This window comes from Hevea brasiliensis, chromosome 15 (genome assembly GCF_030052815.1).
Source record: "Hevea brasiliensis isolate MT/VB/25A 57/8 chromosome 15, ASM3005281v1, whole genome shotgun sequence".
Lineage (NCBI taxonomy): Eukaryota > Viridiplantae > Streptophyta > Magnoliopsida > Malpighiales > Euphorbiaceae > Hevea > Hevea brasiliensis.
This window is the reverse complement of record NC_079507.1, coordinates 63,461,698-63,487,940: the sequence shown is the minus strand read 5'-3', so window position 1 is coordinate 63,487,940 and position 26,243 is coordinate 63,461,698. Positions and strand designations below refer to the sequence as shown.

Here is a 26,243-nt window from a genome sequence, read left to right as displayed (position 1 = left end):
GGCATACTTGAAAAAAAACACCATCAATGGTGCTCATGGTTTGGCTTCCATGGGTGGTTTAAGGTTTGGCTTTTAATTCTGCAATTGTTGTATGATCTAAGGCCTATTCTTTGACTAATTAAAGTGTTTAATTAGTAGTTTTTATCACACAATTAAATTATGATTCAAATCAGAATTTTAAAAATAGTTTGAATGTGATTCAAATCTGAATTTTAAAAGTTGTTTGAATGTGATTCAAATCTGAATTTTTAAAGTTGTTTGAATCATATTTAAATCTGATTTTTTTAAAATTGATTGAATAAAATTCAGATCTGATTTTTTAAAAAATGTTTGAATGTGATTCAAATCTGATTTTTTAAAAAATGTTTGAATGTGATTCAAATCTGAATTTTTGAAGTTGTTTGAATGTGATTCAAATCTGAATTTTTAAATTTGTTTGAATGAGATTCAAATCTGAATTTTTAAATTTATTTGAATCATATTCAAATCTGGATTTTTAAGTTGAATATGAGATATTCAATTTAATTTAAGTATGTATGTTTTATTTAATTGTTAAATAGTGATATGCATGATGGATGATCATGGACTATAAAAGACCAATGTGATTGGATTTATTTCTTTTATGTTTCTTTGGGATTGTAAATTAATTAATTTATTTTAATTTATTTTGGGCATGTATTATTAAGTTTGTAATAATTTTTGGGTTGTAATTTCATTTATTTAAGTTCTTGTAAATTCGCCTTGGTATGCCAAGGATTACTATGTAATATTGGATTGCAAGAAGTTCAAGGAGGTCAAGAGCATTGGTGGGACCAGTGGGAGGAATTCAAGATCAAGTGTTGATTATGTACTCCTTCAGCAACTCTTGTAAAATGAATGAATGAAATGCACCTAGGAATGCCCTGATTCAATTCTTGGTGGCTCAGAATTGAATCCCTTAGAAAGTCCATGATCATACCATATTTACTGCTTATCCATGAATGCATGAGATGTATGGGAATGTATGCAATTATATGATATATGCATGCTAAATGGATAATGTGCAAAGTGAGACCTTAATAGTAAATAGAATGACCATAAAATCTTCCAAACAAATGATTAAGTTGGAAATGCTATAATTAAAGTAATTATAACATAGGCCCTCCATTGGGGCAATTATTTTAAGAAATTTTAAATAGTTGCATAAGATGCAATTTATTTAAGAGATTTTCTTAAGAATAATTGTTAAGCATGAGATGTTGTAAATATGTAAATGGTTTAGTGGCCAATATTGGATGTACCTGAGGACATTAAAATTATTTGCATAATTACTGGCTCAATGGGATCAACTTAACTAATGCAAGATAAGTCAATAACGGATGTACCTGAGATTTTGAGCATTAGGGGCTAGATAAATGATTGAACCTCACATGAGATGTGATGGGCAATGAGTTGCTCACTTATAGTTTATTGTAATTCCAATAATGGATGTACCTGAGGATGATCAATAGAATTATAAGAATTTAATCACCCACTAGAAATCCATCCAACTAGGATTTCCGTTTCCTACTTTGGAAGTGTAGGATTCGCTAAGTTAGTGGGAGGACCAATTTGATTAAAAGACCATAATCATTTTGGTTAATTACATGATACATTTACTAATTAATCTGGTTATTTTCTGCAGTTAATTTTCTGATAAAAATGAGCACAAAACAACCACCATCATCCAATATCCTTGCAAGCATACTTGATCACAATAGGTTGACAGGACCTAATCTGTCTGATTGGCTAAGAAATTTGAAACTTGTCCTGAAACTTGAACATATAGGATATGTTCTAGATTCAAATGTTCCTGGTCCCTTACCTCCAGAGGCCACACAAGAGGAACATGATACTTTGGACAAGTGGAAGGAGCATGATATGAGAGCTAAGTGTTACATGCTTGCTACCATGAGTAATGAGTTACGTATAACATGAGAACATGCAGAGTGCGAGTGAGATCCTCCTTCACCTACAAGAGTTGTATGGTGAGCATATCAGGAATGCTAGGTATGAGATATCTAGACACTATTCCGTATGAGGATGTCCGAGGGATGTAATGTTGGGGATCATGTCCACAAGATGATTCGGCTGATTGAGCATTTGGAACATCTTGACTTCTACATGGATTTCCAACTATAGACGGATTTAATCCTTCAGTCCCTTCCTGAGTCATTTGGAAATTTTGTGACAAATTTCCATATGACTAAACAGAATGCACCTTTGTGGTTTACTCAACATGTCGGTTATTGCCCAAAAGAATATGCCGTGCAATAAAGGAAAAGAGGTAGCTTTGGTTGCATCTTCTTCACTGGAAAGTCCAATAAGAAGAAGGGCAATAGGAAAGAGAAACCTCGATTCTGGTCCTTCCAAGAAAATAGCTAAACAGAAAATGAAGACTAAAGATGATGGAGGCAAAGGAAAGTGTTTCCATCGCCAAAAGGATGGGCACTGGAAAAGGAACCGCCTGCAGTATCTTGCTTCTCTGAAGGACAAGAAGGATACACCTTCTAAGGTATGTCCATATCTTGTTATTTAGATTCGATGATACTCATAGTTCATCTACAGCTTGGGTTTTAGATATCGTGCCGCTTCTCACATTTCTAATGATATGCATTAACTAGCAAACAGTAGCAGCTTGTGTTCTCAAGATATTTGAGTCCGGATTGGCAATGGCTCAACTGTTGAAGCTTTAGCCATAGGATCTAAATCTTTTTACATGTTTGGACATGTTTTGTGTTTGGATAATATTTTATATGTACCTGATGCTTTTAAGAACATCATTTCTATATCTAGTTTGACTAGAAATGGCTATGAATTTCAACATCGATGATGTTTGCAATATTTATTTTGAAAATAAATATGTTGGTTCGGGTTATATGAATGATAGTCTTTATTATTTGGATAATAATGACAAACACAAATTGAATGCAAGTAATCTAAAAGAATACAATGCCATGGTGAAAACCAACTCAAGTTCAAAATATATTTGGCACTTAAGGTTATGTCATGTTGCAGAAGATAGGATTGCAAAACTAGAGAAAATGGGGATTCTATCCTCATTGGGCTCTGAGCCTACTCCAACTTGTGAATCTTGCCTTCAGGGCAAAATGACTAGATCACCCTTTGTTGGATAAGGGCTACGAGCTGAAAATATTTTGGAGCTAATACATAGTGATGTATGTGGTCCATTTAAAGAAATGGCTAGAGGGGGTTTTCATTATTTTATTACCTTTACTGATGATAAATCAAGATTTGGGTATTTGTATTTGATGAAATATAAACATGAATCCTTTGAAAAGTTCAAAGAATTTAAATCTGAAGTAGAAAATCAAACAGGAAAGAGTATTAAAGCTCTTCGATCAGATCGTGGAGGTAAATATTTGAGTACTGAATTTGATGAATACTTGAGAGAGTATGGCATTGTTTCTCACCGACTCTCCAGAACGCCACAACTAAATGGTGTATCTAAAGGAGAAATCGTACCCTATTGGATATGGTACGAGTATGATGAGCTATACCGATATGCCAATCTTCTTTGGGGATTTGCATTAGAATCACTTTGTATATTCTGAATAGGATTCCATCAAAATCAGTTTCTTCCACACCTTATGAGATATGGCATGGAAGAAAACCAAGTCTTAAGCATGTTAAGATTTGGGGTTGTCCAGCTTATATCAAAAAGCTAAACACTGATAAATTGGAGACCAGATCAGAAAAAGGTCGATTTGTTGGATATCCAAAAGATAGTTTTGGATATTATTTTTATTTGCCTACTTCACAAAAGGTTGTGATAAGTAGAGATGCCACATTTCTTGAACAATAGTTTGTTCAAGAAGGAGGCAAAGGAAGGCAAATAGAGTTAGAATTGGAGAATTCTGACCAACCAATGCATCGATGGATATAGATCCATCTAGTCAACCAATACCCGTTGATGAAACATCTACAGCTGTTCCTCGTAGAACAACCAGGGTATCTCACCCACCAGTGAGATATGGTTTTCTTCATGAAGAAGAACAAGAGTTGTCTACACATGAAGAAGTAGATCATGGAGATGATCCACTTACCTATGAAGAAGCTATATTAGATATAGACTCTTCAAAATGGATTGATGCTATGAAATCCGAGATTGATTCCATGTATAAGAATCAAGTTTGGGATCTTGTTGACCCACCTGAAGGTATTATACCTATAGGGAACAAATGGGTTTTCAAGAAGAAAATTGGTTCTGATGGAAAGGTAGAGACCTATAAGGCAAAGACTAGTAGCGAAAGGGTTTCGCCAAAGGCAAGGAATCGACTATGAGGAGACTTTCTCGCCTGTTGCCATGCTTAAATCAATTAGGATTTTATTAGCAATAGCTGCATACTATGATTATGAGATTTGGCAGATGGATGTCAAAACAGCTTTTCTCAATAGATACATTGAAGAAAACATTTTCATGGAACAACCTAAGGGATTAGAATCCCAAGATGGTTCCAAGGTATGCAAGCTAAAGCGATCCATTTATGGGTTGAAACAAGCTTCGAGGAGTTGGAACATCCATTTTGATGAAGGCATTAAATCCTTTGGTTTTATCAAAAATGAGGATGAGCCATGTGTATATAAGAAGGTTAGTGACAGTGCTATCACTTTCCTTGTCTTATATGTGGATGACATACTGTTGATGGGTAATGACACATGTATGTTGACGACTATAAAGGTATGGTTGTCAAATACATTCTCCATGAAAGACTTAAGGGAGGCAACCTATATTCTTGGGATTCGCATCTATAGAGATAGAGCAAAAAGAATAATTGGTTTATCCCAAAGTCTATACTTGGAAAAGGTGTTAAAGAGGTTTAACATGCTTGATTCCAAGAGAGGATTGTTACCAGTGAGACATGGTATCCATCTTTCTAAAGAGATGTCTCCAAAGACACCTGAAGAAAGAGATAAGATGGCCAGGATTCCATATGCTTCGACTATTGGAAGTTTAATGTATGCAATGTTGTGTACTAGGCCGGATGTCACATATGCTGTTAGTTTGACTAGCAGGTATCAATCCAATCCAGGTTTGGAACACTGGATAGCTGTCAAGAATATTCTTAAGTACTTGAGAAGAACTAAGGATTTATTCTTGATTTATGGAGGTGGAGACTTGCAATTGGATGGTTATACTGATTCTGATTTCCAATCAGATATCGATGACAGAAAGTCTACCTCTAGATATGTGTTCATTTGTAATAGAGGTGCAATCGGTTGGAAGAGTTCCAAACAGAGCACGATCGCAGATTCCACTACGTGTCGAGTATATTGTCGCATCGATGTCAGAAAGGAAGTCGCTTTGGATAAAGAAGTTCGTGATGAACTTACAAGAGTTCCTTCCATTGAGTCGCCAGCCCACTACACCGTGACAATAATGGAGCAATCATACTGCTAAGGAACTAAGGTCTCACCAAAATCCAAACACATAGAAAGGCACTACCACATTATCGTGAGATATAGTTGGGCAAGGCGATATAGCCATGCAGAAAAATAACATCACGAAAAATCCAATTAATCCATTCACTAAGCCTATGTCACGACTTAGTTAGATCGACATCTTGAGAAGATAGGTCTAAGATATTGAAATGAATGGCTCTAGTGCTAGTGGGAGATTGTTAGTAGTATGCCCTAGAGCATATCATTTAGTATGTATCTTGTACATATTTTATTAATAAAAAGCATTTCCACTTTTCCGTTTACATAATATATTTATGTGTAATAGAAAAGGTCCATTGATATTTTGTTAGAAATATTATTCTTAAGTTGTTAAGAATATGAGTGACAATATTTCTAGTACGAAGTATCATAAATAGGTTCACAATCAAGGATACTTCATAATAAGGACATGACTTATCCAGAAAGATTGTATTCATGTTTGTTCCCAAGTTATTTATATGAGATATAAATAAGATGGAATGGTGAGTCTCATGCCATATAACAAACATGATAGGCACTTATAAATGATAAGTAGGCCAAACCAGTGACACTTATGACAAGCACATGGAGTTTACTCTTGTCAATGTTTTGTCATAAATCATATCAGTGCATATAATCTTTAGACCGAGATAGCACAGATTATCTTGTATATAGGTGGTTTGAGTTTGATATTGCTTTCATACTTGTACTGTGTATGGGTATATGGGCATGTGTTGGCTCCTACTAATTATATATGGAGGTAGGTGTTGATCAAGATGGAATCTGTTCCTCTAAGTAAATAGAGATAAAATCCTATGTTCATTTAATTGTTCTTGATGTTTCAAGTTCCTGGCCAGGACAGATAGATTTATTCAGAAAAGAGTTTCTGATGAGAAAATCTTTTTAATCAAGAACTGGAATTAAAAGAGAACACAATATTCATAGCAAATGGAGTTTGACATAAACCATTACTTAAGCTTGAGTTGGGATTTTGTAACAGAGAGATTCTAGTGCATGGTAACATATGATTATAGGTTCATTTAAGGTAAACCTTATTACTAATTGGGTGGCCATGGCATGCTATGCTAGGTGTTAACCATGGTCTATGAGGTTCATAAAATGATTTAGAGAAATCATTTATGGTAAGAAAGAGTTCTGATGATATTAAGAGTTGATATCATGTCTCATTGCCAATTAGTGATGAGTCTAGTAAGTCACACACATACACAAGTTATCACCTATTTAAATATGATTTAATTAATTAATTAAAGAGTTTAATTGATTAATTAAATAGGTTTGGTTTGCAATTAGATTGCAAAGTCCCTAGCATGACTTGAAACCAAATCTAGATTATTGGATGTATAATATAAGTTAAATTTATATTTAAAGTGTTTAAATATGAATTTAATTAATGAGAAATTAATTAATAGAGATTAATTAATTAATTTATATTTGATATAAATTAATTAGAAGAAGAAAATAATTATTTTGGGTTAAGAACTCAAAATAAAGACACAGGGGCATTTTGTTCATTTTATACAGGACACGTGGCACCATGAGATGGTGACACATGGCATAACACATAAGCTTGCCAAATGTTTTTTTTTAATCATGTAAGATGATTAAAATCAAGATTAAATATAGGTTTGACACTTGGCACAATGTGATTGGGTCACTTAAACCTAGAGCTAATCAAAGGGTGACATGTGGCAAGGGTTTAATGTGTTAACCTAGCTATTTAAGTGTTGTTATGAGAAAATAAAACACAACCAGCAGCCACACTCCTTTGTCACGCCACTTTGAGGGTTTTTATCTCTTCTTCTTCATCTCTTATCAATTAAAAGAGATTAGCCATCAATCTCTTGAATTAAGAACACTAGGAATTGTTTCTAGTGTCCTGTTTACATCTCTAATCTCTTAAAAGGCATAACTTGAATTTCTAATTAATAGAAAAAGGCTTTAGAAGCTGTTCAAGGGCTGCCATAGGTGTTCTTGGTGTGGACAAGCTAGAGGGACAACATCCGTGTCCTCAAGACGAATCTCAAAGCGCAGACACGCTACAAGGCATCAAGAGGTTAGTGTAATCGTTCTTGATTTAATCTAGGGTTCTAAAATTAATCTGATTAATTTTAAAATCTTAAATGGCAAATACAGATCCAAAAACATATTAAAAGAGTTTTAATATGTTGTTTATCATTGAAATCAAATAGATAAAAATAAATCTTGCATGATGCATGTGACCCTAGGTGAAAATTTTTGAATTCAATGGTATAAACTTGTGTTTTTCACGCTTCCGTTCCTTCAGTACCACCCTGGGAAGGCCAATGTTGTAGCAGATGCTTTGAGCAGAAAATCTTCTGGCAGTTTGGTGCACATTTCAGTAGAGAAGAGACCATTGATTCAGGAGGTACATGAGTTGATGGATCAAGGTTTAATCCTAGATCTTTCAGATGAGGGGGTATTGTTGGCTCACTTTTCAGTGAGGCCAGACTTGAGGGACAGAGTTAGAGTTTCCCAGCACAGAGACCAACAATTGATGAAGATCATATAAAGAGTACAGCAAGGTGAAGGTGGTGAGTTTGGATTTGCCAATGATGGCGCCCTAGTGCAAGGTTCTAGGATATGTGTGCCAGATGTGGACAACCTCAGGAACGAAATCATGCGAGAGGCACACTATACACTGTACAGTGTCCACCCAGGTTCCACCAAGATGTACCATGATGTGAAAGATAGCTATTGGTGGAATGGCATGAAGAGAGACATAGCAGACTTTGTGTCCAAGTGCTTGACTTGTCAGAAGGTGAAGTTTGAACACTGTAGACCGTCGGGAAGCTGCAAGAGCTCCCTATCCCAGAATGGAAGTGGGAAATGATCACTATGGATTTTGTGACTGGGTTACCTCGTACCACGCGAGGATATGATTCGATATGGGTAATTGTAGACCGCTTGACCAAATCAGCTCACTTCTTACCTGTGAAGACTACATATTCTGTGGCACAGTATGCCCGGCTCTACATTCGAGAAATAGTCAGATTGCATGGAGTTCCGGCCCATAATATCCGACAGAGGGCCCCGCTAACTTAACTTCGGTTTTGGAGAAAGTTGCAGGAGGCACTTGGCACACGATTGAACTTCAAGACGGCTTTCCACCCTCGCATGCATCGGACAATCGAAAGGACAATCCAAACATCGAAGACATGCTTCGCATGAGTGTCTTGGATTTTGGAGGTCAATGGGATGAGCAATAGCTTTGGTGGAGTTTGCCTACAACAACGCTTATCACTCCAAAGATAGGGATGGCACCCTATGAGGCATTATATGGAAGAAAGTGTAGGTCTCCTCTGTGTTGGACAGAAATGGGGGAAGCGAAGGTGCATGATGTAGACCTAGTGCAGTACACTACTGAGGTAGTTCCTTTAATCAGGGAACAACTGAGGGCGACAATTTCATGAGACGTAAGAGTTATGCACCCAGCACGGAGGGATGTGGAGTTTGCGATGGTGACTATGTATTCTGAAGGTTTCTCCAATGAAGGGAGTCATGAGATTTGGAAAGAAGGGCAAGTTGGCACCTCGGTATATCGGACCTTTGAGGTTACCGATAGAGTTGGAGCGATTGCTCACGGCTGGAGCTACCACCCAACCTTTCTCACGTTCATCCCGTGTTTCACATCTCCATGCTCAGGAAATACATTCCTGATCCTTCTCATGTACTGCAGCCGGATGTAATAGAACTAAAAGAGAACTTGACGTTTGAGGAGCAACCTATAGCCATAGTGGACTACCAAGTGAGACAGCTAAGATCCAAACAGATCCCTATGGTTAAGGTTTTGTGGAGGAGTCAGTCAGTGGAAAAGTGCACCTGAGAGTCAGAACGGGACATGCGTAGCAAGTACCCTTATTTGTTCAATGTATAATCCTGTACTTTATTCTGCCTTGTGTAAAATTCGAGGACGAATTTTCTGTAAGGGGGGAAGAATGTAACACCCTAAAATTTTAAATTTTATGAGCATTTTTGGTATTTTAATTTTATTTAAATTTTAGGAAATTTTTTGAGATTTTTCGGATTTTAAAAATCGGGTTCGATTTTCCGAAAATATAAACTTTGATGATTTTTAAAAATTAATTTAAAGACCACGTGACAAAACTAAAAATATATTTGGAGTCTACGTATTTTTCTGAGTTTTCTGAAATTTTTTCAGAATTTTTGGACCTCGTTTTCGGTCCCGAGGCAGAGTAAAAAATTCAAAATTTTATATCTTGAATCGGACCGGCCGAATCGAACCGGACCGGATCGGACCGGTCGAATCGGACCGGCTCCCTTCCCTTTTTCTTCCTCCCGCGCGCGTCCCTTCCCTCTTCTCTCTTCCTCCCGTTTTCTCTCTCCCGCCTCGCCACGGCCACCACCCCGCCACCCCAGGCGCCGCCACCCGGCCCTCCTCAGCCACCGGCCGCCTAAACGGCCGGAACCGCGAATTCTCCTCCTCGCAAGCGTTTCGGCTTCTCCGGCCAAAATCCGGCCGATCTGGCCACCAATTGGACCGGGTCTTGTGTCTAAAATCATCTACTCGGCGAGAGCTTTCCATAGACACCAAGAACGCCGAAATCCATCGAGCGGTTTGTCTGATTTTTGCTCGGGAAGATTTTAGCCCATTTAGACTTTTGGGCTAGATTTCTCGAAAACTGTGAATCCCACGAGAAAACCGAGGGTACCAGCACGCTCCACTCGTCGAGAACTTCGCAGCGACATAAATTTCGAATTTTTTCGACACCGTTTTTCGGTGGGTCTCACGGAACTTCGCAGTATTTTTCCGAGCATTTAATGAGCTTAGAAAATTCTGAAAAATTTATGTACTAACCCCCGTGTTATGGGCTTCGTGTAGGTATCCTCAATTCGCGAAAATTCGGCGATTGACCAAGTTCGTGAATTTCCGACGCATGCACTGCACGGAAAAGTCTCCGAATTGGATCGAGGTTTTGGCTATCCCCCCCATTGTCAGACTTCCCGAGCGGGTCCCAGAAGTCGGAATCGGCAAAGGTAAACCCGAACCTTGCTTTTTCGTAATTTTCTAGTGCTTAAATAGGATTAAAAATCCATAAAATATTCGTGGTAACTTAGAAAATTATGATTCTTTTTGCAATAGCTTAGTAATATTGCTAAGGACCGCGAGGCAAAGTTTTAGAATTTTTAGAGCTTATTTGGGCAGTTTTTGCAAAAATAGTCAATTATAGGGACTAAATTGAAATTTTACATATTGTGATGGATGATTGATTTTGATGGGCCCAGGAGGGGCTGTGTGATGTGATTGAGTTGTGGACATATGGATTGTGAATATAGAAGTGTGTTTTGAGCCCTTTTGCAGGTTGGGTAGGTCCTAGGTATAGGGGAGACTCTGCCGGATTTTCAGCACGACTTAGAACGTATTGGTCTTTTTCTTGATTTGTATTGAGTCACTGTATTAAATAATTGTAATATAATTGTCAGGTGAGCCGGGACAGCCTTCTTCCTCCGCCCAGCCGCCACAGTGATTGTCGTAAAGTCTGTGAGTAAAATATTAATTTTAATTGTAATTTCGATATTATTATATGTTCAGCATGCCCATGCATCACTTATATGCATATATTTATGTAGTTAAACTCTAGGCACGATTTATGTTGCATTTATAACTGTTAACGTGCCATGGATGTTGTTGTGGTAATTTGGAGCAGCAGCGTGCGTTGGTGTGCGTGTGATGTGGTGTGGACTATGGATGTGATCGTAGTCACGCTTGAGTTCTTCGGGACCTCGATTTGGTTTATTAAGCGAAAGTCCGCTTGAGTTCTTCACGGCACTGTGTTGGATTTAAGAGAGTCAGATAGGGATCACCCCATATATTATGATTGATGCTACGGGGTGCGTGAGTGCTCCAAATTACCTTTTTGATGTTATGATGTGAAAATGTTGTTGATGTTGCATTTCACTCTACAGGGTGCATTAGTTTTAGATAGTTATAGAGATTATGGTTAAAATTGATATTTTACTCTCTGAGTCGAACGCTCACTCCTGTTCAAAAATTTTTCCAGGCCACAGGAGGATATTTTTGAAGTTAACCTGCTTTCTCCCTCGCAGGTCGATTATTAATGTTTGTATAACTTGTTAAATCTTAGAATTTCCGCATGTGTTAGAAATGTTTATTTGATTTGGGTCTACTAAATTTATTATTTTGGACCTGTAAACTTAATATTCTATGTATGTTTGATGGATTGGATGAGGGAGCTGAGCTCCCATTTATTTTTATGCTGATGAGTATGTGGAGGGTGAGCTGAGCTCCCCAATTGAGTATTTATTGTGTTTACAGGTCAGGTGAGTTGAAAACTCCCCGTTGGAAAGTCCATTTTATGGCCGGACTCTGTCCGTTTGATTTCTTGAATTTGGGCCCAAATGGGCCGTAGAGTTGGGTTAATGAACAGTTAGGCTTACTACGGGCCTCTGGGGCTTTAGGCTGGCCCAGGTCCTAGTGCCGGTCCGGCCCATAGGTTGGGTCGTGACAACTAGTGCCATTCAGATTGCCACAAATCCAGTTTTCCATTAGTGTACCAAACATATCGAGGTAGATTGTCATTCTATTTGGGAGGCCATTTATACAAGTGTCATTTCTCTTCCCCATGTTTCCACTGCTCTTCAAATTGCTGATGTGTTTACGAAATCTATGACTCGACAATGTCATCAATTTCTAGTTGGCAAATTGATGCTTGTTGATCGCCCAGCATCATAATTATTCATCAGCACTATCTACAATATCTCTATCCTAATAGATAATGGCATATGCAAGTGTTGTCATTTTCTTATTACAAGTTTAGATCAATCTTAATAAATTAATATATCAATCCATTCATAAATATATCAATCCATTAAGCTATTTGCATAAACACTAAATTAGATATAAAAGAATAACAATTCCACATAAAAGGTAGAAATATATATTCATTGGAACTTCCAATTCATTAAACTCCACAACAAAAATCCCCATCAAAATATTTTTTTTAGCCTTACCCATTAGAATATTTAAAATAAAATAAAATAAAATAATGGTTCAAATTTTACATTTTTTTCCTTTCTAGGACGATTTTAGTTTTTTTTTTCAATTACATATTATATTTATTTTTCCTTTTTAACCCATAAATCAAAATAAACATTTCAAAAACACTTATTAACTACTGAAATTCTAAAAATTTGCTAATCTGTATAAAGATCCACTACTTTGTTTCTGAGTTTCTAGATGTCTAACATAACTCAAAGCAACACTAGAAATTATCTGAAAAAATAAATAAATAAAAGATCAAATTTACTAATAATTACATATACTTTTCAACATGCAATTTTTGAAGAAATTAAATTAAACATTAAAAAGTAAAGAAATAAAAACATTACCTATTCTCTAAGCAAGTTGAGAACACAGAAATATGAAAGAAAGTAGAGAGGGAGATGATAGGAAAGGGAAAGAAATAACATGTGGTAAGGGAGAGAGGGGGGGATTGAAAATCTCAAGTTCACCGTTATAAGTAGTGAACTACTTGTATCAAATAACCCATATTTTTACGCTTTATCAGGTTGCAGAGATTCTCTTGTTCTTCACCACTTTAAATGATAAACATAGTGTATGGTAGAAAAAAGTTACAGAAATTCTATTCATCTTTTCTCTTTCTTCACCGTTTTAAATGGCAAATGTATTACATGGCAGAATTTTCGTTGAAATCTCAATTGTTCGCTATTATAACAGGCAAACAAGGCCAACCACTATCTTTTCAAAATAAATTTTGCTGACATCATGATTTTGTAAATTTTTTTTGTCATTACCATGATTTGAAAAATTGCTCTATTCACCACCACCACCACTTAGGGCAGCTCCATCCTGTTTTTCTGCCGACGTGACAAACTCACGACTTCGGCTTACTTCTTTAAAGCTTCCAACTTTTCAGGAATCCCTTGTACATCAAACCATCCGATCCTGCGGCATAGAATTCTACTTCTGTTGGATCCAATGCGATGCGGGAAATGAGAATGCTACTGTCTGAAGGTTAGTTTCCTTCCAAAAGCCTCCACAATTTACCAGTGCAATCCGTCGAGCAAGAAGCTATGGTAGGACGGCATAATCCCAGACAAGCAATGATACTTGTCACAGGACCATTATGTGCAACAAATCTATGCAGTGACAAGTCGCTTGCATCCTCCTTCCCTGATGCTTCTTCAAGCTGAAAGATTGGAACAACAACAATTGTACCATCATCGCCTCCCGAAATCACAAGTGACCAGTCACTATTTATTCTAAGAGAAGATGCAGGCTTGTAATGAGCAAGAAATGATTTGATAATATTCCCTGAAGCGATTGATGGGAACAATTCCAGAAAGGCCACCTGCGAATAGATACAAGCCATCAGGTGTTACAGCAAGTGGACCTACAGGTTGAGGGATAGGGAGGCGATGCAAAGCTGTTGGAGACAACCAATTATAGAGGTGAATAGAGGCTGAAGCTGTGGATGAGGAGATGTGAGAGGCAGCAACGTAAGCCTTTCCTGCAAGGGCAAGGCGATGGCAAGGTGAGTGGCTGCCAGTGAAGCGAGCAAGGGTGGTGCCTGAGACAGTGTCATAGGCAGTTATGGGGCCATCAGGGGATGACAATTTCATGTGAAGAAGACTTTTTTTTTTTATCAATCTTGGAGGTTGGCTAACGGACAATGATTAAGCAAGTGATGCATGAAATGTAACAAAGGGATTTGTTTTTGTTTGGGCGTCAAAAAGAAGGTGCTTGTAAGTTGTAAGCAGTCATATTTGTCTGCTTGCACAACTCACATCCCTCAGGTTACTGTATTATATATAATTTATAAACATTAAAAGTGTAAGATGTCAATAAAAATTTATTTCTGAAAACGACCATTTCTGATCTCTTATATGACAATAGAGGCATTGAGAATAATTACAAGAAAAAATTAAAGAAAAGCTTTTTCCATTTATTTTTTATTTAATAAAAAATTGTTTAATCAGAATTGAAATGATGAAGGTGGAAGTTGAAGCCCTGGACATTTCCATCCGCTTTCTTAGTATTTCCATTCCATCCATCCCTTTCATGTTTGTCATTAGCATGCCCCTTTTTCACAACGTCGAGCCGCGTCACTTTAGCAAATCTTCGAGTCACCTTTTTCTTTTTTTAAACCCAATAAATAAAGCTTATAATAACAAAAGTATTGATTTATTGATCTTAAAAAAATATTAGTGGAAAAAATAGAATTTATTTTTACTAAAATTTTAATAATAAAAAATCACAATTAAAAGTTTAACAAATTATTTGAAATTAGAATAATTAGTGTAAAATTTCTTAGATTTTGAATGAATATTTAATTCAATTTAATTTATTGGTTTTTCAAATAATGGGACAACAAGAGTAAATTTGCTAAAAAGAATGTTTGTTGTCAAATATATAAAATAAATTGAGAAAAACAAAAAACATTTAATAAAAATTAGATTCGAGTGGACCAGCCAGCCGGAAGAAGTGGATGTGGACCTTCAAATTTGCATTGCTTTCCTCATTTGTCATTATTTTGTCCGTTTACGCATCCTCTGGCTCTGCCCGCGTCACTTGCACGAACCTTCCAGAAATAACGTCACTGTCCAGTACTCGCCAAATGAAAGTACGCCCACCACCTATTCGACACAAATCTTGACCGGTTTCGTTGCCGAGATTGTAGATGTGTAACTAATCTTATAATGTATATAAACAGTAACGATAACAAATTTCAAAAGTTAGGTCGACATAAAGTTAAATAAATTATACGCCTATAGCATGATAAATAGCTGGCGATTGGCGAGTGTTTGGCCATGTGAAGCCAAAGGTATAGGTACGCATTCGCCAATTAGTCGCAGTTGTACTTGCACCCGCAACCAGCAAGCGGAAAGGTCCGTGCGCATTTGGAATACCTTTTTATCAATGAACGGGGACCATCTATTCGCCCTCCTGCTGCTTCTCCATCTGTTCAATTATACTTTTCCCATGCTTACAATTATACCCTTCAATTCTTGCTTTTTTTTTTAACTTTAATTATTTACACAAATTAATATACCCAATTTTAATTTTTGTTTCCTCGTTTACGACATCATATAATTAATCTTATTGTAGTTTTTATATGTGAATTATTATCTAAGAAAAAAAAATTATTTTAAGTTTTTTTTTTTGAAAACAATTAAATAACTTTAAGTTAAAACTTAATAAATAACTTAAATTACATTACTAAATAACTTAGAGTTACTTTAATTAATAACTTGAAGTTACTTTCATGGATAGTTACATAAATAAATTTAAGTTAAATTAATTCATTAATTAATTAATATTAAAATGTTACAACAATTAATTATATGTAAATTTGTATATAATTAAATGTTTCGTGATTTTGATTTAGCAGAATTAAATTAGTAAGCAAAACGATATATTGATAATGAGGAAAAGCAAATTTTATTGAGTTTTAAGGATTAAGTTGTTTTGAATAAAAAATATTATAAAGGATATTTTGGTATTTTTATTAAAATTAATAGTAATTTAATTATAATTTTAACTGTAATTATAATGATATCAATGAATTTATAAATTTATTTAAATATTAAGAATTAAATATATTATTTTTATTAATTAAAATACATCAATAGTTTTTTTTTTTTTTAATTACTTTGTTTTTAATTGACTTTATTTGTTCCTTACAAGCATAATAAAATACCTAAACCATCGCTTTCGCTGTTAAACCTCAAAGCACCACCTGTCGTGTTTCTTCTGCGAAATCAATTTCTCTCTTCGCTTCGAAGTTCCAAAGAAAAAAACTACTCCTTTATTTAATCTCGCTCACAGTACACGCGTCCACGAAAATTTTCCTGTAAAGAAATTCTCAGAAAATCAACATCCAGATTTCCTTTAGCATTTTCCCGGCGTCCAAACACCACCTCCATAAGTCAGCATTCCCACCATCAAAGTTAACTCCATTTACTGTCCACACGCTTTCCTCTTCTTCATCACCGATTATCTACACTTCTACACAGCTAACCACTAACCATTGTCTCTAAGAAAGGGGAAAAAAAAAGGGGGAAAGAAGGACACCGCCATGGCCGCTAACTCCACTGAACATAGAGAGGTTGTTCTCAAAATGGACGGGGAAGGCGATCCCAACTCTAGAAACATCGAACCCACTAACGCCGGGAAGATTTGGAGAGAATCGAGCTATGATTTTTGGAATGGAAAAGATAAAGACAAACTGCTAGTAGACAATGGAAGTGAAAATTTTGGGTTTGATTTTTCTCAAATTAACGCTACTGCTAGCGGCAGTGCAGCTGCATCATCGTCCACGGAGGATCCACCCTCGAAGCTAATTGGTCAGTTTTTACACAAACAAAAAGCTTCCGGTGAGTTTTGCTTGGATATGGATTTGGAGATGGTCGAGCTTCAAAACGATGCAGTCGTCGTTCACCGGAACTTGGCGCCGGTTTCAGAGTCTCCAACCACAGTGAACCGCGTCTCCTTCGGCCCAAATCAGCTTGGGTCTAGCGAGTCGGTGAGGAGGAGGCACCAATATAAAGATTCGCCGAGCAAGAAGAGTACTGATAGTGCTAGTGCTGGTGGTGGTGATGGGGAGATTTTGAAGTGTAGTTCTAGAAACGACGCGACGTTTTCCAATAGCTCCTCGTTTAAGAGGAAATCGCACTTGTTGAAGGAGAGGACAAAGTCGAGACTGATGGACCCACCGCCACAGCCTCCGGAAAAATCGGGGAGAGTGGTGGGAAGATCAGGCCATTTGAAGTCCGGATTTATAGGGAAAGGTAGCGTGATTGATGAAGAAGAGGATGACCCCTTATTGGAGGAGGATATGCCTGAAGAGTACAAGAAAGATAAACTTGATATTTGGATTCTTCTTCAATGGGTGAGTTTGATTTTAATCATTGCTGCTCTAGTTTGTAGTCTTGTTATTCCATATTTGAGGAATAAAAGTGTGTGGAAACTTAGTTTGTGGAAATGGGAAGTGTTCGTTTTGGTGTTAATATGTGGCAGATTAGTTTCTGGGTGGGTTATAAGGATCATTGTGTTCTTTGTTGAGAGGAATTTTCTTTTGCGGAAGCGGGTTTTGTATTTTGTCTATGGGATCAAGAAGGCTGTGCAGAATTGCTTATGGTTGGGCCTTGTTTTGATTGCTTGGCATTATTTGTTTGACAAGAAAGTTCAAAGGGAAACTAGGAGTAGAACTCTTAGATATGTGACCAAGATTTTGGTGTGCTTGTTGGTGGGTACACTGTTATGGCTTGTGAAGACTCTTGTGGTCAAGGTGCTGGCATCTTCTTTTCATGTAAGTACTTACTTTGATCGGATTCAGGAGTCATTATTTAATCAATATGTGATTGAAACACTTTCTGGTCCTCCATTGATTGAAATAAAAAAGAATGAGGAAGAGGAAGAGAAAATTGCAGCTGAGATACAGACGTTACAGAATGCAGGTGCTACTATGCCTGCTAACCTTAAGGCAACTACCTATCCATCACCTCAGGCTCAGGGTGTAAAAGCACTAGGAAGTGGCAGGATACAGAAAAGCCCTCGAATTGGCACCCCTAGGCTTTCTCGTGCTTTTTCTAAGAAGGCCAATGAAGAAGAAGATGGGATAACAATTGATCATTTGCACAAATTGAATCCTAAGAATGTTTCTGCTTGGAATATGAAGAGGCTGATGAACATAATTCGATATGGTGCTCTAACCACACTGGATGAACAGATACGTGATACTAGTCAAGATGATGATGAGTCAGCTACAAAGATCAGAAGCGAATATGAAGCCAAAGCTGCGGCAAGGAAAATTTTCCAGAATGTGGCAAAGCCAGGGTCTAGGTAGGTTCTCATTTCCTATTCTATTTTTTACTTTTAGTTATATTTTGATGGTGTGCACTGTGCAGTTACTGATCTTTACTTTCATGGTGTAATGTTCATTAGATTCAACTACTTGTGGTCTATTTTATCATCTGCTTTTTTTGAGGTGATTGTGTTCTTTTTATTAACATTGAACTCTGTTATGCAAGGTGTAAACTGATATCTACACTTTGTTAGGTATTGCTTTTTATGCCTGTTATTTTCTTCTTCGATATATTTTTATTTAATAAATTTGATGTGTAAGTAATTATTTCTGCTTAAACTTGCACGTTGCGATAAATTTATCATTTTATCCCATTTTAGTAGAAAATGTGTCATAACAAATTTTTTTTTGCAGAATCATGGTACATCTTTTAGAATGAGAGTTGGCAAAGATGTGCACTCTTAAAGTGGAATTTTTATTGTGTTTAAGATGACAGTTGTATAATCAAGCTTGAATCAACCTTCAGTTTTTCTTCATAATCATGTTTTTATTGTATGGTTTTATCACATGATTTAATTGATAGACTTTGTAGTGATTTAATCCCTTCATCATATTCTTCCTGTAATGAGTTTCTGTTTTTGTCTCCTATGAAGGCATATCTACCTGGAGGATATAATGCGTTTCATGCAAGAAGATGAGGCTTTAAAGACTATGGGTCTTTTTGAAGGAGCATCTGAAAGCAAGAAAATTAGCAAGTCATGTTTGAAAAATTGGGTGGTAAGAGTGACATTCATTTTTCAGGTTTCACAATTATTTTAATTTTTTGATTGCGAATATAAAAATACCAATAAATTCATATTTGAATCTTCTTGCCTGGTTTTAAGTTCAAATTGATGTGATTGGACGGAAAATTATTAATTTGGGTCAGTTTAATATAAGTTACTACTATTTGTTTTAGGTAGAAAAATCACTGGAATGTTGATGCCGGATATCATTTGCATGTGGCAGAATAGTCAAGATTGTTGTTATGATAAGTAAAGAAGTATGCAATTTAAAAGATAGGCCTTTAATGGTGGTTTTTTATTTTTTCAGTTTGAAATCTCCATATATAAATAGGGATGTTGGCCTTGTATTACACCATATGAAAATATTATTCATGTTCAAATTTGTATGAACTTTGATAAAGGATATTAATTAATAAGGGTACTCCGTTGTGACTGGAAGGTTGTGAGTTTGAGTCATGGAAATTGCCTAAAGGTAGAAGTAAGGCTGCATAGTGTAAACGACTCTCACTTGACCTTCAGAAAGCAGGGGTCTTGCGCACTGGGGATGTTCTTTTTGCTTTTTCCAGACCTTGCACAAAAACACGTGAAAGGGAAACCTTCTTTCGATGACTTGCAATTTTTTTTTTTGATGCTTCAATTTTATCTCTTCAAACAACATTTGAGTATGTGTTTTATGGATATAATATTGTAACTTTTTAAATTTTGACATATGTAAGGCCTATTTGTGCATATATTCTTTTTTACAGTAATTTTAACATGGTAACTTGATTATTTCAGGTTAATGCTTTTAGAGAACGGAGAGCACTTGCTTTGACGTTAAATGATACAAAAACGGCTGTGAACAAGCTGCATCGAATGGTGAACGTTTTGGTTGGGATCCTTATAGCTATTATTTGGCTTCTCATACTAGGAATTGCTACAAGCAAATTTCTTGTTTTTATAAGCTCCCAACTCCTCCTTGTGGCATTTATATTTGGAAACACCTGCAAAACAGTATTTGAATCTATTATCTTCTTGTTTGTGATTCACCCTTTTGACGTGGGTGACCGTTGTGAAGTTGATGGAGTTCAGGTTAAGAAATATATGAACTGTGCTTCCATAATTTTGTACCTTCCCTATCATTGAATTTCTTGCTTGTTTATACATGATATGCCTAATTTGTTTTCAACAAATTTCAGATGGTAGTGGAAGAGATGAACATTTTAACTACTGTTTTCCTAAGATATGACAACCAGAAGATTATAATTGCAAACAGTGTTCTCGCTACCAAAGCCATCAGTAACTACTATCGTAGTCCTGACATGGGAGATGCTGTTGAGTTCCTCATTCACCTTGCTACGCCAGCTGAAAAGATTGCTGTTATTAAGCAAAGGATAACTTGGTAAGTACAGATAAAATTTCATTGTTTTTTCCCTCTCCCTTTGCCATTACTTTTATTCTGCTTATGGTCTAAGGAGGTAATAAGGACCAAAATGAAATTTTATACCTGGTGAAACTAAAATAACCATGCTGAATTTACATGAATCAAATGACATAAAAATTGATTTCCGTTGGAATATCTTAAATTCTATACTATTACCTTAGGAATGCTTTGGGGCTTTGGATGATAGACAGGAAATGCATGTACGTACTCAGATATATATGGTCACGAGCATAACAAAAAACTTGGATTTTTTTATCACAATTGCCATACCTTATTTGTACAAGTGATTGTTATTTTGGATCATGAAGCAGTAGTCTATTTTAATCCAGTACTTCATCATATTGCTTCTTTAAGTTGATCTCATATTCTGAAATTTATCTTTCATTCTCCACCGCAGTTATGTGGAGAACAAAAAGGAACACTGGTATCCTTCACCCATGATCATATTCAAGGATGTGGAAGACCTGAATAGGGTGCGAATAGCAGTATGGTTAACCCATACAATGAACCACCAAGACATGGGAGAGAGGTTTACAAGGAGAGCTCTCTTGCTTGAAGAGATGGTTAAAATTTTCAGGGAGCTTGACATCCAGTATCGCCTGCTTCCTCTTGATATCAATGTTCGTGCATTGCCTCCTGTGTCGTCAGAACGTGTCCCTCCTAGTTGGATGATCTGAGCAACAAGTAAACAAAGAGTTGAGTTGATTCATTATTAGTGTAAAAGAGTTCCTTTTTGGGACACTAGTGTGTATCCATAGTATCAACCCTTCAGTGAATGAGAAGTTTCCTAGTGTTGTACAATTTTAGTTATGTGCAAGGGAAATAATATTTCTTTGTTCAAGTTAATCAACATAATAACATTATTATTATTTAATTTCGGTCGTAAAAATCTTTTGGAATTAGACTTTTTTATTTTTCCTTTTCTTCTTCAATTTTCCAGGAAAAAATCCAAGAAAATTATTTCAAAATATTAGAAATTTAAATCAATAAACAATTAAATGTACGTCTAAACATCTGTCTATGTAAAAATTTCAAATTTATTATATATTATAATGATTTAAAAAAATTATAGGGTAACACAATATATTAGAAAATGATACAATACAATCCTCACTCATATTTACTGAAACTATTTTTTATATATTTTTCAAGTAACATGGAACATATTTATAACAGAAAATAACAAAATTCCATTAAACAATCAGGTTGCTTTTTTTCTTTCCCCCAACAAATTTGATTGTTCACACAGAATTCAAATTTGTCTCATGTAAATTATTGACGAAAGAAACTAGCATTTCAACAATCTAATCTAATCGAAAAGCTTTGAGGAGCTATCCTTTCACCTTAAAGACCCGAGTAGCAGCAGCACAACAGCAGTTCCCTATGATGGTTAAGGAATACATAAATTAATTTAGAAGTAAATTGGGTAACCACCTTTCGTGTAATAGCCTTGCAATCAGAGAAAATGTGTTCAAACCACATGGCCGAGTTAAGTAGAAAGCTAGCAGAGTCGTCTTAAAGCCGCTGCCGTTTTGTGACACTACCATGCTGCCGACAATGGTGATGGTTTTGCACAGTCGAGCAACATATATCAGGCACAAATTCCCCATTATCAGATTGATTATGAACGCGTTTTGGCCAATATAGCCCCGAGGCTGTAGGTGGAGAAGGGATCTGTGGCACTGCCCAGGAGCTGTCAGGCACCTGACCCAGGCACTCATCATCATCATCTACTTCTTTCTCGGCCGATCTTAAGATTGCAGAGCTGTCAGAGTCACTACGCTTGCCGCTATCGGCCTGACAAACATTGTTCAAGAGGAAATACTGTTAATCAACCTATGCATAAACCTCAGAAGGATGTAAATTCTAACTTGCAAACATAATCTTAACAGAAGTATGGAATAAAAACTATACAAAAAAAACAAAGCACGGAATAAAATATATCATATAGTCTCGTAAACATACTCCACAAACATTAAAAATTAGTCAACCAAAGATTTCATGAAGAATCGGTTACAAAAGCAACTTGCTTATCCACCAACCTTACAGAGTGGTGTCTTACAGGCTACAAGGTCAAGTAGCCAAGTGCAAGGGGACGTCAGTGTAACTATTACAGGCTCAAGCTCTGATTTAAGGTCCCTCAACCTATTAGTATCATCTGTTAGTGCTGACATGGCGTATGATTATGTGAGATAATGAGAATCACTTGTTTGCTATTACTATTCATCAGATAGCCGCGTAGAAGCAACTAAATGACTAATTTGCAACAAACAGCAACAAGACCAAACTAAAGGCATGGGGATACCAATATAAGGGAGTGGCTGCATTGCATATCTAAATGCATACCTTAGATGATCCATTATTCATGTAGCTATAGTTTTGACTAAAGCCAGTTAAGCCAAGAAATTCATCCATCTGCCACTGTGGGATGCCTCCAGCTGCAGAACCACCAGAGAATGATACTTTAACAGGTTCAAACTCCTGTCCAACAACCTGTGCAGGCAAAACTTCATTGCTCGGACTAGCCAATGGCATTGGAGTTCCTCTTCTAGAAACATAATGGGATTTTGTTTCAGATGTTTTTTCACCCGAAGGTGACTTCCCCGAAGAAGAGGATGCACCAGGGTCAGTAGGTTCTAGACCAACTTTTACTCCGGTTAAAAGAAATCTCTGGTGAGCAGACACATAGGCATTTGCAGTGTGAATAGCAACATCACATTTTCTGCAGAGCAAAGCTCGATCTTCTAGACAAAAGAAAAAGCCAGCCGTCTCCTGTATCAAATGAGTAATTTGCACCATCACTTGTTAATTCACAAAGAGAAAGTTCAATAAATCACAGGCCAATAAACTCAATAGGGTTCCAAACAAATCATCAGGCAACATCATCTCTTTGGGCACATAACAAGCCGATAACTGAACATCACTTGTTAAATATGTCCTCATTGTTCCGTCAAAATCGGCATTTCATACTATGCCATCACATGCAAAATAAAAAACACTAAAAATTTGAAAATAGCATATTAAGAAATACATGTATTGACTCAGACAAACCTCCCTTCAAGAAAAATCAGGGAAAAAACAACTCAATTTCTACTGCTATGCCATGCTTTATTAGTAACGATAAAGTGGACAAGTATTGGCAGTTCAAAAGTTATTCAAACCTTAAGCTCAAGATTTTAAAAAAGCCTAAGTATAAGTCATATATCTCTAGGATCCGCTGGGCTTGAAGCATGGACAACTACAAAATCAAATTTTAGATTGAGTTAAAACTTAGTTAATATGATGGAGGCATCCAAGATCTAAACTTAAACCTATTGTTCACAGAGACCCTAATGCCTAGTCAAATAACTACTCACCCTAGAAGATCAGGTCAAGCTTTCGATGCAGGTCAAGCTTTCGATGCGGTATCTCCAACAGGCTCTACACAGAGCAGATTTGAAACAACCAAACCACAAACATGCAATAGCCAAACTGTTCTACAATGGTTAAACAGAGACAATAATAACCCTTTCTTTACTTGAATAATAGACAAACCAACCATATCCACCTCCAATGATGATATGATTCAAGTTCACAATCAACATTAAGAAATACCATTGAAAATACTGGAAAAGCAACAAACAGAAAAGACAAGAAGAACTAAGAATGCTTATAACAGGAAAATTTCTTCACAAACTCTAAATTTTCTGGGTAAACATGCGATAAATGATCATCAGAAGCAAGATTATATATTATTACCAGAAAATAGGAGCCACTGAAATCAAAATCAGCCGAATCCTAACCACTGGACTGAAATTTGAAGCTAACATGATGGGGAAACAAGATGAGTACAAAACATATCTCTTGTTTTTACCAGGAAAGAACAAAACTATATGAAATTCCATCAAGAATCAAATTGTAAAAAAAATTGTTCTGTTCGTATGATCATAAAAGCATGATTCTTAACATTGAAAACCATTTTAATTAAATAATGATAATGCACATAGAGAAAATAAACAGGCAGTAGCACCAATATATAACAGGTATTATAGAGAGAGAAGGAAAGAGCAGCACCTGACAAATGTCGCATTTAGGCATCTGAAGGGAAGCGCCAGAGAGAGGAACTCTCTGGTGCTTGCTTGCTAGCTTGTTGGCTGCATGAACCTTCTCATCGCACGCCCAACACAAAGCAGCCTCGTCAGCGCAGCAAAGCACGCTCGCCTCCGCCGCCTCACACACGTTGCATTGAATCTTCATCTTCTCTGTCTGTTTTTCTACAAATTTCCAAAAGTTTCAGGGAAAAAGAACCTGTTTTCCTACACCTAGATTCCTAAAATGTCTACAAAAACTCTTCCCTACCCTTTTCTCTGCATCGAATGAAAAATAAAAATAACCCACAACTCACCTGCCTACAATCTTCTCTCTAGCCAAATCTGCAAAAATCTCAACTAAACTCTCCCCCATCTGTTTATATTATTATTTGAAGAAACCCAATAGGAATCGAGATATTTCGAAGAAAAAGAAGAGGACCAGATGAAGCCACGCGACGCGAGTAGCAGACACAGTAGTTGAAGGTACAAATTAAAAAATTCAAAAAAAGAAAGAAAATAAAATGGAGTGATTATTCTGCTCTCAGAATTTGAAAATGAGACGGATATTTTTTGCAGCCTTGAATGTTGTTGTACACGTGGCGATTCTTCTGCGCTGGTCCCTCCTCAGTCTGAACAAGGAGACCTGCTTTGCTGTTTTCCTGTTGTAATATAACAGAGGTAGGTTTGACCAAAAAAAAAATTCCACATTTATTCATTTCCCGCCCATTTTGTCTGCCCAATATTTCTATAAAAAAAATTATTATATAATTTTAATTTAATAATATTACAATTGTATCTAAAAAAATAAAAATTACGTTTAAATTTTAATTAAAATTAATTATAAAAGATACCAATCACAATTATACCTTGTGAATAAAAAGGGACAAATTTTGTTCCCAAATTTCCGGACTTGTTTTTTAAAGTTGTAACATTGAGGATGAGTGTCCACTCCAATCCCATATCTCGTAAAAGAAAGACATTGTCACCCTAATGCTTGGTTCGTTGTCCTCTTCCTCCCCATTGGTTTTATTTCTCACATTTATTTTAATTAATTTTACAATAATTATTATATTAAATTTAATGACTTAGGATGGAAATTTTTTAAATATATAAAAATTTAAGTTTGAATCTTAATCAAAATGAATTATTTTAAAAATTAGTACTTTAGATGGAAACTCTTATTTTTATAATAATATTTTTAAAACAATTTTACCATTTATTTAAAAATAAATTAACCTAAAAGTCTCACATTAAAAGAATATAATATATATATATATAAATAGTTGAATTATAATATTAAATTAATTAATTATTTTAATGTGTAATAAGACTCTTTTTAAATTTAATACATTATCAGAGTTATCTTTAGTTATGAATTTATAAGATTATACAATTGTGCTCATATACCTTTTAGCTCTTCTGTATTTAATTGCAAAATATGTTTTTGATGCATCAACGGTTCCACACGTAGTTACCTTTCTGCTCAATGGGTGCCAGCAAATTCAGAACCTAATTTGAGTATTTCTCTAACTACATCAGTGGTAACATCGTCCTTTGTCAGAACTTAATGCGAATTTGACATTGTGTTTATGATGAAATTGATCTTTAATTTTGTAGTTTTATTTGGTTAATTTGGTTTATGTAAACGTATTAAGAT

General features: G+C 36.0%; 2 protein-coding genes and 1 pseudogene across 4 annotated transcripts; 1 reads left to right on the top strand and 2 right to left on the bottom strand.

The window, feature by feature from the left end:
* LOC110646929 (uncharacterized) overlaps positions 1-14,247 on the bottom strand; it is a 32,470-nt pseudogene extending 18,223 nt beyond the window's left edge.
* A 1,981-nt stretch (positions 14,248-16,228) lies between these two features.
* Positions 16,229-21,390, top strand: LOC110646924 (mechanosensitive ion channel protein 6). Of its 2 annotated transcripts, none has more exons than XM_058137042.1 (5): positions 16,229-18,346; positions 18,962-19,085; positions 19,871-19,951; positions 20,272-20,474; positions 20,914-21,390. In XM_058137042.1, the coding sequence occupies exons 1-5, from the start codon at positions 16,581-16,583 to the stop codon at positions 21,191-21,193; spliced, it is 2,454 nt and encodes an 817-aa protein (XP_057993025.1). In that variant the 5' UTR covers positions 16,229-16,580; the 3' UTR covers positions 21,194-21,390. The 2 variants fall into 2 exon arrangements, with proteins under 2 accessions (XP_057993025.1, XP_057993024.1); XM_058137041.1 differs by having other exon boundaries at positions 16,230-18,346; positions 19,871-20,164.
* Positions 20,748-25,010, bottom strand: LOC110646925 (B-box zinc finger protein 22). 2 transcript variants are annotated; one of them, XR_002493260.2, is made up of 4 exons: positions 24,570-25,010; positions 22,863-23,288; positions 21,951-22,313; positions 20,748-21,189 (listed from the first exon to the last, which is right to left on the bottom strand). XR_002493260.2 is itself a non-coding variant. In XM_021800549.2 (3 exons), the coding sequence occupies exons 1-3, from the start codon at positions 24,750-24,752 to the stop codon at positions 22,032-22,034; spliced, it is 891 nt and encodes a 296-aa protein (XP_021656241.2). In that variant the 5' UTR covers positions 24,753-25,010; the 3' UTR covers positions 21,614-22,031. The 2 variants fall into 2 exon arrangements, 1 of the variants encoding a protein (XP_021656241.2); XM_021800549.2 differs by lacking the exon at positions 20,748-21,189 and having other exon boundaries at positions 21,614-22,313.
* Positions 25,011-26,243: the final 1,233 nt, after the last annotated feature.

Bases quoted from the DNA above. Each gene is read 5' to 3' on its own strand.
- LOC110646925 (XM_021800549.2), bottom strand. From the start codon at position 24,752: ATGAAGATTCAATGCAACGTGTGTGAGGCGGCGGAGGCGAGCGTGCTT. The intron at 23,289-24,569 runs GTGCTGCTCTTT...CATTTGATACAG, and splicing joins CTAAATGCGACATTTGTCAG to GAGACGGCTGGCTTTTTCTT. The intron at 22,314-22,862 runs GTATGCATTTAG...AATGTTTGTCAG, and splicing joins TGAATAATGGATCATCTAAG to GCCGATAGCGGCAAGCGTAG.
- LOC110646924 (XM_058137041.1), top strand. From the start codon at position 16,581: ATGGCCGCTAACTCCACTGAACATAGAGAGGTTGTTCTCAAAATGGAC. The intron at 18,347-18,961 runs GTAGGTTCTCAT...TCTCCTATGAAG, and splicing joins GTGGCAAAGCCAGGGTCTAG to GCATATCTACCTGGAGGATA. The intron at 19,086-19,870 runs GTAAGAGTGACA...TGATTATTTCAG, and splicing joins CATGTTTGAAAAATTGGGTG to GTTAATGCTTTTAGAGAACG.